At 34.3% G+C, this 15,452-nt stretch overlaps 2 protein-coding genes across 4 annotated transcripts in view; one reads left to right on the top strand and one right to left on the bottom strand.

The window, feature by feature from the left end:
- Positions 1–8,483, bottom strand: part of LOC111043334 (transcription initiation factor TFIID subunit 7) — a 104,781-nt gene extending 96,298 nt beyond the window's left edge. Inside the window, exon 1 of one of the 2 annotated variants that reach the window (XM_039435376.1) lies at positions 8,217–8,483. In XM_039435376.1, the coding sequence (XP_039291310.1) occupies positions 8,217–8,300 (84 nt within the window). In that variant the 5' untranslated portion in view covers positions 8,301–8,483. Of the gene's footprint in view, positions 1–5,614; positions 5,906–8,216 lie in introns of those variants that run through there. The other variant, XM_039435375.1, reaches the window with a different exon arrangement.
- Positions 8,484–9,529: 1,046 nt separating this feature from the next.
- On the top strand, positions 9,530–15,229 carry LOC111062986. 2 transcript variants are annotated; one of them, XM_039435371.1, is made up of 3 exons: positions 9,530–9,719; positions 11,310–11,945; positions 14,280–15,229. In XM_039435371.1, the coding sequence occupies exons 1-3, from the start codon at positions 9,663–9,665 to the stop codon at positions 14,775–14,777; spliced, it is 1,191 nt and encodes a 396-aa protein (XP_039291305.1). In that variant the 5' UTR covers positions 9,530–9,662; the 3' UTR covers positions 14,778–15,229. The 2 variants fall into 2 exon arrangements, with proteins under 2 accessions (XP_039291305.1, XP_039291306.1); XM_039435372.1 differs by lacking the exon at positions 14,280–15,229 and adding an exon at positions 13,939–13,997 and having other exon boundaries at positions 9,623–9,719.
- The last annotated feature ends 223 nt before the right edge of the window (positions 15,230–15,452 follow it).

Here is a 15,452-nt window from a genome sequence, read left to right as displayed (position 1 = left end):
GCTTCACAGCATTCACCCAATGTGTAGGGTACTCTTTCCAACAGCCTTTGAGTCAGAGTTCTTGAAAGAGTCTTAACATCTAAGTCTCTCCATGATGTGGAGAGCTGGTTGAAGAACCTTATTCCAGAATAACATGGTCCTTTCTCGAACAAAGTTGTTTTATGAACTGGGTAGATCATAAGATGGAATTCTTATTTCTTGTGCCATACGCATGTTGGGATCTGTTTGATTCAAATTTATGCTAGTTCTTCATAACAAACATAATTGCTTCCAAATAATAAAGGGTGGAACAGTCAGCACGTTCAAGTTCAAGAAAATCGGCTTGCAGGAATCGCGGCCAAAAGGATTAATACCACCAAGAGCACGAACTGCTTTCTTTTGTACTAGGAAGATCTCCTGCAAATCTGTCACGTTGCTACCCCAAAAAAGAATACTATAACGAATAAGAGACAAAAAACATCCGTGATAGACTAAAAATTGAAATTGAAATTTATTCATAACACTGACAATTTACAAACAAAAGTAAATGAACTTAACAAATCAGTACAATAATTTTGAAAAAATAAAAACTAAAATACATAATATAATATTATCTTCTAATTCTATTTATATAAATGAAAATAATTAAAAACTAACAAAAACATTATGTAGCGTCAGAATTATGATTAAGGTACTTCATAAGCTATTAGCTGAGTTGAAGTTACCTACTCTGAAAATTAAACTATTTGACCATTGCAAGAGACTCGAAAAAAAATTTCAACAGAAAATCTTAGTCTATTCAAAGAAAATGAATTGAAAGGAGTAAACATTACAGAAGTTATTTATAGAAACCAAAAAGTATAATACAATCTTAGGAAAATAAATTAAGAAGAATTTGAGGACATATACATTTTTATATTATATATGAACTAAAGTCATAATATATTAATGAAAAAATAAATAAATAAAAATCCTGAGACAGAAAAATTGTTAGAACCCTAGGAAGCAATAGTAGAAATTTCCAAAATAATGTAAAAAAAGAATTCATGTGAAAAAGAACTCCTCAATCTCATCAAAATTGAATAAAAAGTGCTTCAATTTCTTCAAAAAGGTTATCAGTGAGCCTGTGGATGTAATATGTAGAGGTAACTTATTAAAGGAATTTGGAGCACTGTAATCGTAAAACCGTTTGAAGGCTTCACATGAAGGGTTTGCAAGAACAACCAAATTTCTGTCTTTCAATCTGTTTGAGAAAACTAAGGCATTCCCTGTAATCTGACCACTTCTTAAAAAGAATATTCTCAAGACCCTGAAAATATATAAATGCCTTAAAGGCAATATATCCAAGGCCTGGAAGTAGGGAAATGAATGAGCTCTCCTATTTAATGATGTCATCATTCTAATCAATCTTTTTTGTGCAATAAGTATAGAGTTTAAATTTGTTTCATATGCACCCCCCAAACAGCTTAGCCCATATTGAAGCTTGCTATTTGCAATAGCGAAATAAACAGATCTCAGAATTTTTCTAGGGCAAATGAATTTCAATAAATAAAATTTACGAAGCATCATATTCATGTGCTTTTTGAGTGATTGGATGTGAACCTTCCAATTGCAGTTCTCATCAAGCTCTAAACCAAGATTTTTGATATTTTGCACTTGATCTATCTTTACAGAATTCATTATGATTAGATAGGCAGACACCACACTTGAATAGTACGGGAACCTGCAGGATGGGCTTTGATCTCAAAGAGAAACGAACAAATTTGGTTTTAGTACTCAGAGCCAACCTATGCACTGAGAACCAAATTTTTATCCAATTTAAGTCACTTTGCATCTTAGAAGTTGCCGTATCAATTTATTTCTCACAATATAGCAGAGCCGTATCATCCGCAAAACAAGTAACTGTTCCACTCAGATTATTTGCGCATAATTTATTTATATACACCAGGAATAAAATTGGTCCTAATACCGAGCCCTGGGGTACCCCACATGGGATGGTCAAATAAGAGCTCAGAACATTCTTAACTCGAACACACTGGCTTCTGCCCACCAAGAAACTTTTGAACCAGTTTAAAGCAATGCCTCTTATTCCAGCCTCCCTCAATATATGCAAAAGAATGTTATGGTCCACAGAGTCAAAAGCTTTAGTTATATCAATGAACAGGCCCAAGACATTCAAGTTTTTGTTTAGCCCATTGAAAATTCCTGAACAGAAAGATAACAATGCATCCTCTGTACATTTCTTCTCAATAAAGCCATATTGGTTCTCACTCAGAAAATTATTCAAATTGAAAAAATTTTGATGACTACCGCCCTCTTCAAGCATGCGGGAAATTTACCACTTTCAAAACTTAGATTGATCAAATGAGCTAGCTCAGGACTTATGAATTCACTGGAAAGTTTAACGATAAACGCTGATATACCATCAATTCCAGATGCTTTATTTTGATTCAATTGAGAAATTATTCGTTTTACCTCATCTACACAAGTTGGGAAAAAGAAAAAGGAGTTTTGCACAGAAAGTGGAGGAAACATTTTTTATTAAAATCAGAAGGGTTCATATTGCTAGAGTCATCGATTTGATCGATAAGCTTTTCTACAATTGTGACGAAAAATTTATTAAACTCCTCAGCCACTTCAAGCGGTTGCTGAACAGTCAAATGTGGATTGTCAAATGTCCTAATTGAATCAAGGGCATTTTTCTTATTATTCGCTGTACCCAAAACTTTATTAATTGTATCCCATTGTTTTTGTGGGTTATTTTTATTCATATCAAACAAATTATGGTAGTATTGGTTCTTCCTATTTGCCATATCCTGTTTCAATTTAAATGCAAAAATATCAAATTCTCTTTTCAATCTAAAATTTAGTGGATTTTTCTTTACTTTATACAACCGATTTCTATGATGCTGTCTCTTACATAGCTCAACCGTCATCCAGGGTTTCAAAATCTTGACATTATTTAATTTACTACTCTCAATGGTGGCTTTATTTACTATTTCGTGAAAAGTTTTTAAAAATATATCAAATCCATCAGACACATTTACTGCATTGAAAACTTCAGTCCAAACTGCATTTTTCAACAGATTAGAAAGCAAAGTCCTATCAATAGTTTTAGTTTTCTGATTTGTATAATAAAACGGTTTGACATTTGATAGAAAATAACTTGAATCCAAAAGGCAGATAGTTGCATCATGATCACTACTTTTCACTTTTCTCTTGTGAATTAAGTTCATTTTATCCTCTCTCCTAACAAATTTCACTATGATACCAGCCGGACGATTACTGCCTTGCATCTTTTTCAGGCGATGACAGACATCAATGTTCTCTCGTTTTATATCTAAATCTAGAGCAGTAGGCCTATACACACACTTCTCACAACTTCATAGGTGTCTTCTCCGGTCGTTTCAGGAACACCAAAAATTTCAACAGTGTTCATTCGCGTATACTGTTCGACGTGATCAACCCTATCCTCTAAATTCTTGACCTTTTTTTTTAATTCACATTTTCCTGCGTAAGACTTTCAATAACCTTCAAATACTCAGCAAGTTTACTCGATTGTTCCACAATCAATTTATTTTGGTCCTCAATTTTATTATGAGCAAACGTGAAAGATTTGTTGAACTGTTCTTCCATCCTCTTACGATCTTCTCGAGCCTCCTCCAGCATAAAAATGACCTGGGAGTGGTTAGCTTTGCCATCCTCGGCCACCGATACTGCTGCCATGCTTTTCCTCCTAGACTCCGAGCATGTTGGGCAACGCCAAATTTGTTTTTGGGCTGATACATACTCGATATCCGCTTTGGACATATTTACACAGTTTCCATGACACGGTTTATTACAATCACTGCAAATAATTTTAGCATTACGTGTGATACTGAATTTCTACAAACAGTGCACTCAGACATACTGTTAACTTGGGAAAGCAAACTGAACGGGGGAAAATATTCACGTATTTCACAGAAAGATGTTTTGTCGAAACAATTCACGTATTTCACTGAATTTACACCGGATTTCACTGAAAGATGTTTTGTCGAAGCGAGTCACCAGAAATAAACACTCCGATTGATTTGAACACAAAGTGACAAAGTTCAACTATTGATAAGGGAGCAACTGTCTCTACCGACCGACTCTTGCAACGTCTCAATCATCACTGACGAGTTTGAGCGCTGTCTTTTGATTGGAAGCACTTGCTATTGTTCTCACGGCCAAAAGAGCGTGCGATAATTTGTTCATCAGAACTCTTAAATGCTTATTCCACTTGAGACTACCTTGAAGCTCTACTACGAGAAATTTTGCTGATGGAACTGCATTGTACTTTACCCCCGTATCAAGAAACTATTCCTGGAAACCCACTTCTGAATGACTGCCAGGAGCAAACTTCATGAAATTTGTCTTTTTTTAATTCAATTTCAAAGAATTACTGCTAAACCAGTGATGAAGCTGATTCAATACTTAGTTGTGACAAAAGGTCACAAAAACTCGTGACCTCGAATGTTATTTGTCATTTTAGCGTTTTGATGCTTTGGGGGGGGGTGAATCGGTCCAAGGTTCAATTTGTGAGACTGTGACTATTATGTAACATGTAACACAAACATACATAGGCCTACATTGAATGTATAAGGAGGCAGTTGTTTTATACTGTATAAAATCTAAAATAACCAACCTTATTACAGATCAATTTCTCACAGACCATGAGATTAAAAGAGACTTTAACTAGGCCTGCACATGAGAATCTGGACCTTTATTAAATTTTTCTTCCATATTGATTTATGAGGCTCAATCTCAAGATTTCTGCCCAAACTATAGAATGGCATTGGGTACAATTTTTCAGTTATGAGTGGAATTATTTGCTTGCCTTTCTTCTACTCTTCCATTCTTTCTTTCTTTACTTAAATAAATGGATTATTGAATCTTTTCAATTACGGTACCATATCAAATTTGCCTCAAAATGACAGAGAAGATAGTGTCCGAGCGCCTCCCCACTGTAGCCAGCTGCCCCTGCCTGTCTATTACATGGTAGGCACAGTTGGCAAGGTAATTTTCAATTTTTCTCCTTGGGCTACATTCTATTCAACACACCCTCTCCATAAAGCCACGCCAATTATTGTATTTGAGTTGTTTCTGTATTTTGGATTTTTATTATTTTTGAATAAGTACGTATATATAAAAATAATGGCTGATCAATGGTCTTCGAAGCTGGCGTCAGATTTTTGTTGCAATTGATTATAGATATTTGTTATTCTAATGTCAAACCTATATTTACAGTTTATATTTCGACTATAGTCTTATTTACATTTCTTGAAACAATTAAAGGCAAACTTATACTAAAGCCTACTGAAATTGGCTTTCAATAAGCTTGCATAGGTTACGTATAAGACAAGATGGTTACTTACCGGTATTTAAAACGATAAAATTATAAGTTTTGGTGAATGTTTTGAGTACTTCAATAAATAAATGGCTAAATACTGGCCAGCTTCAGTGTCATTCAGACTAAATACAATCCAATTTCACTGAGTACGCTATCTTATGTAGGTAATAATTTTGAGGATTGTGAAACTCGACATTGAGTCTGAATAATTCGATATAAGCCTTCATGGAAGTTTTAAATTATAAATAACCTACTTCTAATTACCTCTGGCAAACGGAGAATAAACTGACTTTCCAATTCAACTGGACCTTCAGCTTCCTTTCGACTTATTTCTGATTGACGATTCATCTTTCAGTAAAGTTTTACAAGTCAAAACTGAAGCTAAAATGTATTATGAATGCTGCTAAAAAATATGGAATGGATGTGTTCGCATAAACAAGCCCAATTTAGTGAAAAATTGCTACAATCACTAAACAGAGAAGAGAAGAGTAAAAACAGGAATCACATAACCTAATTCTCATTCTCATTCTCAACTCAAACATTTCGAATTCGAATAAAAATTTGACAAGCCATCTGATCCTAACTCAGCACCGTAATGCGCAGGCGTTGAAAACGGTTCCATTTACCAGTTCTTTGTGACGACGTTTACTGATCACTGATTATAGTGTGGTCCACGTTATAATGGCAGGATTGATTGACAATAGTCTTGCTATCCTTTTCTATCATTTAAAAAGCATATAGCGCCATTTATTAGCTTTGCCAGTTTGCCAGTAATTTTTCTATTCTTACTTTTGACAGTGACTGTACAGATGTAAACAAACGATTTTCAGCTGCATTGTTTTTTCTACAATCCAACAAAATACTCGATTAGACAAGTCGTATAATTATTGTTAAAAGGTTTGAATTAAAACTGTACTTGGCACAGTAGAGCACCTTTTTTATCAATTCCATGATAATTTGTGACTTTAAACAAATCAAAATTCAGCTTCTCTGCAGTACCTACCACAGTAAAAATAAGTCATTCATAATAAGAGGTGGGAAAATATTTACTTCCTCAATGGCGATATGTAGCTGACAGAGCTATAGGCTATGTAGCTCAAATTTTATATAGCAGAGCCATATAGCTCTCAAGCTACATAATGTGAACATAGCTTGAGTTCTACTAGTCTTTAAACAGCTGGAGTCAGCCAAAATTCAAGTTTTTTTTTTTAGATTACGTCCTAAAGACTCCAGTCATGGAGTATAAGACAAGTCATGTTATCACATAATAATTCTAACATTAAGTAGTTCAACCTAGTTTAGGTTTGAAAGGAATTCTTGTACACTATGAAAAGCTCTATCAACTAAATATTTTTCATTTGTTTTTTGAAAATCTTCAAATCATCATACTTTTCAAGATTTGAGTAGCTTGTTATAAAATTTCCTACCAATATAATCTGGTTTTTGTTCAAATAACCTACTATTGTGACCCATTATATGATAATCTGCTCTGTTTCGCGTATTATACTCATGAACATCTGAATTCTGGATCACACCACTCGTTTTCACATGCATTACAACTTCATATACCTACATACAAAGATGGCACAGTTAATAGACCAAGCTTTTTAAATAAAGGCCTACAAGAGTCTAGCCTATTCACTTTCTCTATACATCTGAGTGCCTTCTTTTGAATCTTAAACACTATGTCCATATTTTGTTGAGATGAATTACCCCATACTAAAATAGCATACCTAATATGAGATAGTATAAGTCCATGGTAAGCAGTTAACAGTAGTTTTTTATCATTCAGCCTAGCAAGCTGCCGCAGGACAAATACCCCAGATGATATCTTATTACATATCCTCTCAATGTAAGGATGCCATGTTAATTTCCTGTCCAATAAAATCCCAAGAATGCTACTTTCTCTTCTTGGTCTAATTCATTTTCCTCTACAAACACACTTATTTCTCTATCCTCTACTGAATTATATTTACTTTTGAACTGTAGGAATTGACATTTCTTACTATTATTGTTAATTGCCTTTGCTTCAAGAATTGGACAATTGACTGTACTCCAGTAAAAGCATTTATTTCTAGACTATCTAATAAATAATTGTTAAAGATAAGCGATGTGTCATCAGCAAACAACAGAGCTCTGTGATCTTTTAACTCTTTTGGTAATTGGTTCACATACAACAGAAACAGTAAGGGACCCAGAATTGAGCCTTGAGGTACTCCAGCCTGGACCTCCAGTTTTTGAGATTTAATTTTTACTATTTCATTCCCTTCCACCTTGGTAAGCTCAACACACTGGTTTCTACCTATGAGATATGATTCAAACCATTTAGTTCTATACCATTCACACCTACAGTTTTTAGTATTTCGAATAATATTCTATGGTTCACACAATCAAAAGCTTTGGATAATCAAGAAATATTGCGGCTGCCTTCTCACCTGAATCTATTATATCTATTAGTCTTTCAACAAGGGATACTATTGCAGTCTTAGTAGATTTCCCTTTCTGGAACCCATGCTGTTCATCACATATGAAATTAATTTCTTCCAGGTGCATCATATAACCTATTTAAAACTACTCTTTCAAAAATTTTACTTATTACATTTAGAATACTAATGGGTCTATAATTTTCAACTCTCTCAGAATCACCGCTCTTGAAAATTGGCAAAATTTTTCCTTGTTTCAGAACATCAGGCAAAATACTGGCCAGCTTCAGTGTCATTCAGACTAAATACAATCCAATTTCACTGAGTACGCTAACTTATGTAGGTAATAATTTTGAGGATTGTGAAACTCGACATTGTGTCTGAATAATTCGATATAAGCCTTCATGGAAGTTTTAAATTATAAATAACCTACTTCTAATTACCTCTGGCAAACGGAGAATAAACTGACTTTCCAATTCAACTGGACCTTCAGCTTCCTTACGACTTATTTCTGATTGACGATTCATCTTTCAGTAAAATTTCACAAGTCAAAACTGAAGCTAAAATGTATTATGAATGCGGCTAAAAAAATATTGAATGGATGTGTTAGCATAAACAAGCCCAATTTAGTGAAAAATTGCCACACTAAACAGAGAAGAGAAGAATAAAAACAGAACTCACCCTAACCTAATTCTCAAACATTTTGAATTCGAATAAAAAATTGACAAGACATCTGATCCTAACTCAGCACCGTAACGCGCAAGCGTAGAAAATTGAAGCTAAAATGTAAATGTTCCATTTATCAGTTCTTTGTGACGACGGTTACTGATCACTGATTATAGTGTGGTCCACGTTATAATGGCAGGATTTATTGACAATAGTCTTGCTATCCTTTAAAAAAGTATATAGCACCATTTATTTTCAACTTTGCCAGTTTGCCAGAAATTTTTCTATTTTTACTTTTGACAGTGACTGTACAGATGTAAACAAACGATCTTCAGCTGCATTGTTTTTTCTACAATCCAACAAAATACTTGACTACAGAAATTTTTCTATTTTTACTTTTGACAGTGACTGTACAGATGTAAACAAACGATCTTCAGATGCATTGTTTTTTCTACAATCCAGCAAAATACTTGACTAGACAAGTCAAGTAATTATTGTTAAAAGGTATAATTATTGTTAAAAGGTTTTAATTAAAACTGTACTTGGCACAGTAGAGCACCTTTTTTATCAATTCCATGATAATTTGTGACTTCAAACAAATCAAAATTCTACTTAAAGCTTCTCTGCAGTATCACAGACAAAATAAGTAATTCAAAATAAGAGGTGGGAAAATATTTACTTCCTCTATGGCTATATGTAGCTGACAGAGCTATAGCCTATGTAGCTCAAATTTTATATAGCAGAGCTATATAGCTCTCCAGCTACATAATGTGAGCATAGCTTGAATACTACTAGTCTTTAAACAGCTGGAGTCAGCCAAACGTCAAGTGCGGAGGCTGCTCATTAACTGAAAAATGTTTTTCCAGTACATTGAGCCCTAATATCATGGAATAGAATCGAGGAAATTTGAATATTTCTGAAATTATTGATATTCTCGTCTCCGCCATCATTAACGTGTTTTGAACTAGATTTTTCAACTGTAGTTGAAAAACTCATATTCTCATTGCTACATGATTCTATTTTTCTATAGAGGTGTTTTGTATTGGTTTCTTCTGACATCAATCAGCATTCTACATTATTTAATGCTCAGTTTTCAGTTTGCGCAGTTGGTCTGAGATCCCATTAACCTTGTGTCGTCATATTAGACATCAGTAGTCCATGTATTTCTTATTTAATCACAACTTACTGATCATTTTAGTCAGGTATCGACACCTTCATAAAAGATGATATTCTGTGTATATTTACAGACAATAATTTTTTATATGGTCTTTGTTACTGTGGTGAGTGAACTTCAATAATGATTATCATAAATAATTAAATATAAGAGAAACATACCAATATATCATATTTTTTGTAGAACTATGAATATTTATCAACTTTTATGAAAAATGTCTGATTATTTCATTTATTCTTACAATAAGTACTAAATCATCAAAATGATTGAGAGAGGAAAAATAATGTAAACTTGTGCTATTCTTGAATTCTTTTCCCAAATTGAGATAAGGTTACACATAGTCCGAAATAGGCTGCCTTGTATTTCTTCACTTCACGAAATTTTTAGTCCTAAAATATTGTTGACCGAGTGAAGTGAGGTCTAAGATTCAATTCGACACTTTGGCATTTCTCTTTATGTTTATATTTATGTTCCGCATTTGAAGCGAAACGCGGCAATAGATTTTCATGAAATTTGACAGGTATGTTCCTTTTTGAATTTCGCGTCAACATATGCATAAGGTTTTTTGAAATTTTGCATTCTAAGGATAATACAAAAGGGAAAGGAGTCTCCTTCTAACGCCAGTATCACCATAAAAATCAGACTATAGAAATATTTATCATAAATCAGCTGTCGAGTGGATTATCAATTGCATGCAATTGATATCATAATTTAACTTGGTAAAAAATCAGGTGTTGTGTGGACTATTAACTGCATGCCACCTCGCTTGCAATTTTTATGCACTATTGATTCCATGCAATTAATAACTAAAATAATATAGTATTGTCTCTCGACCTTTCTCTGCTTTCAACTCGGGCTGATCTGTTACATTTGTTGTTAGCATTTCTGATACACCAACTCCAACAGCCATTATCGTTTTCACACCGATATCTTATTGCCAACACGACATTCAGACAGGATTTACTCTGATGGACAGTATAAGAGGAGACTGTGGTTTTTAAATGCGCGAGGTCCACTGTTTACGGAACTACTAGTCACGAAGCAGATTTTCAAATTAAGATGCTTCAAAACAAAACATAGGAGGAATATCACGCATTAGTATCACACTCTAGAATAAAAAAATATTCAGAAGTCGATTGTAATGATTTTGGAGAAACCGAAGAAACAAACTCAATTCTAAAACATTCTATTGAAAACATACCGTACATAATTATATATAGGTGTTTTTGCACTGGCGGGAGACGAATCGGGAGAGCAGGAAACTCTACGATTGACCGATTATCAGCTTATGCCCAAACGTAAAGACCCTAACTGTCTCATATCCTCCCAATTGTTCTTCATTCAATAATTGAAATATTAAGCTGGAATTAACTCATATCCATGAATAAGCCTTCTCACACAGGGAAAATCATTGCAGCTTCCACTAGCTGCCACGAGAACGTGGAATTGGAAAAGTCTGGAAATTTCTAAATGCATAGAGAAAATATATTATAACTTTTCTATCTTTTTGCCTTCTAACTTTGCCATCTTTTCTTTATGGTACCTCGGTTTTTCATGAATCATTCTAGATAAAGGAGCTCAAATATAGAGTACATAAAATTTCCAACTCTGCGTTTCCGTAGCAGCTAATGGAAGCTGTGGCATGGTTCCTGTGTATAGCTAGCGTGCTCATGGATTCTGTCTTATCAAATTTCAGACTGGTAACAAGTGTGACAAATTATCACCAGGAAGCCTTGTTGACTATCCTTACATCATCTACGACACAACAGATGATTGGGAATCTGCTCTTTTCAAGATTGTCACTGAACTCAATACAAATGATAATGAAATAAATAGAATAGTTCAACACGGAGAACTTTGTAACAGCATCGATACAGACACGGCCAAACTCCTACGGAGAATGATAATCCAGCATTGCGTCTCACTCGATATTATCAACAGCTTTGGCAAAGAAGAAAAATCCCTGATGAGAGATGCCATCAAAAAAGGAATGGAAACTTGTAAGACGAGAATTAAAAGCAGCGATTCAGATTTTAATACTGATGAATCAGAGGCTGCAGAGCATCAATGTAGATTTGTGGCGGCTGTGAAACATATTCTGCTTGAAAAACAGAAGAATGCAAGATTCTCACGTCCGGCTAATTATATGATAGAGAATTTCAAATATGCGTCTCGTAATTTTGAAATGGAATACATGTTTCTCAGTTTGTCCGACTCGAGAATCGCTAATTTCTTCATGAAATTGTTCCTTGAGATCGATAAACTTTCACCACAAACTCGACTTTCCATCATTCTAAGCATTACGAATACTGAATTCTTATTCAGACCAGAGGTGATTAATATAACAATTATATAATTGCTCTTCTTAGAATCACTTCACTAGCATGTGCTTCTTTTAAATTATCAAAAATATAATATAAGGACATAAATTACTCTTTATTTTTTCATTTGAACTTGAAAATTGCCAAGGCCGCAACTAGTATTGCTCTTTTGAAATTTAAAAAAAATGCCTTAAATAATGGTTAGGCCTACTTTATGTTTTCATACTGTATTGTGTTTCCAGTAATTTATCTCTAACATGTTTGCATTAGGCCCGGTTTATTAAACACCTAGTGCTGGCTGCAAAAAAGCAGGTTAAATTTTTATTGAGATTAATTTCACGAGAACCAATTAGAGAAGCCTTCATTTTAGAAAGGCCATCTCTGATTGGTTATCTTGAAATAATCACGATTAAAATTCAACCGGTTTTTGTGCAACCGGGCCTTATAAATCTAATTGACCATTGAATCTATAGTTTCCATGATCCGTTATATTTGATAAGTGGAGAGCAAGAGTAATTAATAAAATGATCTAAAACACTTTATCAAAACTCTGATCATGCATGCAAAAGGTCTGGTTGAAACAATTGAGCTTCAATAAGTTATAAGTTATCTATTATCATTCATCCCATCATCATCACCTAGGCTTGAAATACTTTTAGAAAGTCGCTTTTGTAAAATAATAGATGAAAAATAAAAATGCTTAAAGTTACAGATGGGTAAAAAGCAAGACACAATGTAGCAGAATATAGTGAGGCCTGCTATAAAAGGTTCAATTGAGACAAGATGTTGTCACTGCCAATCACTGGCTGTTTGGCTGCATCAGGTCCCCTGTAGACAATTGATCGTTGGGGGATGAGGTTGGTGATTGTCAGCCATAATGGTAGATGATGTTTGTCTCACACAAAGTAGAGACAGTGATTCATTGCTTTGTCGGATCGGATGACTTAGGCTGCCTTCCCGTCTTATGGTTCATTTTCTTCCTCAGGCTTCTCAAGCAAACATTCAAAGTAAGCATAGACCACCAACGGTAGCTGATGTTTTTCAAACTTTAAGGTTAGCTTCGATCCTTCTTCAGCTTGGGCATGATGATTTTTGATGTCTTGTTGTTGGCACAGCAGTACTCCTCGTGATCCTTCATCCTTGATTTTCCATCTCTCTTAATGGTGTAGTGGATAAAGCATTGATGACAGATGATTATACAGCTTTTACGCATTGTAAGCTGAGATCTTAAAGGGCCTTAACAATTTTTGATGAACCAGTAGTGGCTGTTGACTCTCAAATCATCCTCTTCACTGTCGCATAGAAGGAGGAGGACAAAATGATTTTCCTTCCTCCATCTGTTTGACAACATGTCGTGGAAATATGATGTTCTTAGCATCCTCTCCATATAGATGTTAACTGACACTCCTGGATTGTCATTTTTAAGTCTATAAATTTGTCTGATAGTGATGGGGAATAAACGTGTAATCACTTCAACTTGTGTTCACTCAGTCCAGCCTGGCTCCTCCATAAAGAAGCTACTAAAAGTACTGTGATTTGTCATTGCGCCCACCTCAGTGGCCGTAACATACTGATCTCTCCTGGCAAAATGTCCCCTTTATATACTCAAGCTCACACCCCACTACATCCTAACAGTTTTTTTTTTAATTTATTTGCTACTTTTATCTATTTTCAATTTCTCTTTTTTTTGACTTTGGGGTGACCTTGACCTTGGAATAACCTTGAAGGTGATCTTAACCTTGAGTGACCTTGGGGGTAAGGACTATGGCGCATCCTGCGCCATTTTATAGTATACTATATTAAAGTATTCTACTATAATAATAATAATAATAATAATAATAATAATAGTGAGGGTGATGCCCACATAAGCTCATAGGCTTGTGCGTCGTTAATGAGTGAGAGGGATGATGATGGGAGATGACAACTACTTTTTAAGGTAGTCTACTATACTATTATTTTATACTGCTATGCATAGATTATGCTATTTTTTATCTATGTTTATAGGAGCATCCTTGTACTGTACGTACTTTTTCCAGGAAGTAAACCTATCAATTTTCCAAAAATTAATAAGCTCTACCGTGAAAAAATTTATGAGTCTCGTTTATTTCTTCTGCTACTAGAGTGGGATATTTTCGTGAGTCAGCACCTGATCAAGATTGTTCTGCTAACACTTTCAGTCAATAGACGAAGCAGATAACTCCATCCATAATTATTTTTAACTTTTCACCCTTGCTAAGATGAATGTAGACTTCTGTAGCTGCCAAAATATGTCATTCTACCATTTCACTAATTTTAAAACGTGAATCTCACTACAAAATTTTGATACATTGGCTTTTCCATTGCAGGGGACATCTTATGAAAGTACAAGAGATGGGATTGATTTAGTGAAGCATTCTTTTAACACTTTTGCATCTTTTAAAAATTATAAGGAAGCTCCAAGGAATCGTGAACAAGTATGGTTCCAGAATGAACTAATCAAGAGGCATTGTGAGCAAAATAAGGTATTTGCTGAACTATCTGAAGAAGCAAAGGAAGTATTCAAATTGGCACGTCACCTGAAACTGAAGGATTTCGAAACGAGATTGAAAATATTCCAATATGATGTCTTCAATTACAAAGTGATCAAAAATTGTGGTAATGTAATGCCTAAATTATTGGCTGACATACAAGGAGATCTTACTTTCTTAGAAATAAGAATGTCGGCGAATGGTAACTACAAAGCATTGGGTGGAGAAGACATAAATAAAATCAACATATTATTGTCCATGTGGATTGAAGAGAAAATTTTCATGTCTGTTGTTGACTGGGGTGTGTACAATGACTTGAAACAAATTTTCTTTTAAATTGATAACAATCCAAGCGTGGACGTAGATGCTATATTAAATACCCGTTGATAGCCTTTCTAAAGACAGACACTATGTTATCTTTACTTAATATATTTTTCGATAAATGATATCGATTTGATATGATTAATAGAATCAAGTTTCAAATGCTAAGACCCGGTAGCACAAAAGTTTGTTAAATGAATTTCAATCATGATTAAATTCCTCCAGAACCAATCGGAAAAGGTACGTTTTTCTGAGAAGGAGGCTTCTCTGATTGATTCTTGTAACATTTAATCAAGATTATAAGTTAACAGACGCTTCTGTGTAAGGATGCTTAAAAGGCTAATCTGAGAAATAACATAATAAAGGAAACTTACCACATTCATTTGCAGAAACAACTATGAGAAAGTTTTCCTATGATATAAAAATGGAACCCAAAGAGCAAGATTTCATTGAGAAGGTCAATAATTAATGTCGTTGATTGTTACAGTAAATCAAGTTTGTTTTTCAAGATTGCTTGTTGCAATAAATCTCATAATATTCATTTACAATCCTATTTTGTTTGGAATATTTTTCTACGCTAGGTTAAGAGTATATTATGTAAACAAAACTCATCCATTATTCATTGCAGAACTTGAGTGAGGTCCACATTATAATGACTGTTAGACTTCCTTTCACAGAGAATAGCTGAAA

The sequence above is a fragment of the Nilaparvata lugens genome, chromosome 9 (genome assembly GCF_014356525.2).
Source record: "Nilaparvata lugens isolate BPH chromosome 9, ASM1435652v1, whole genome shotgun sequence".
Lineage (NCBI taxonomy): Eukaryota > Metazoa > Arthropoda > Insecta > Hemiptera > Delphacidae > Nilaparvata > Nilaparvata lugens.
This window is presented reverse-complemented; position numbering and strand designations above follow the sequence as displayed.

Coding starts and splice junctions, on each gene's coding strand:
- LOC111062986 (XM_039435371.1), top strand. CDS start 9,663: ATGATATTCTGTGTATATTTACAGACAATAATTTTTTATATGGTCTTT. Junction 9,720..11,309: donor ATATGGTCTTTGTTACTGTG/GTGAGTGAACTT, acceptor ATCAAATTTCAG/ACTGGTAACAAGTGTGACAA. Junction 11,946..14,279: donor AATTCTTATTCAGACCAGAG/GTGATTAATATA, acceptor TTTCCATTGCAG/GGGACATCTTATGAAAGTAC.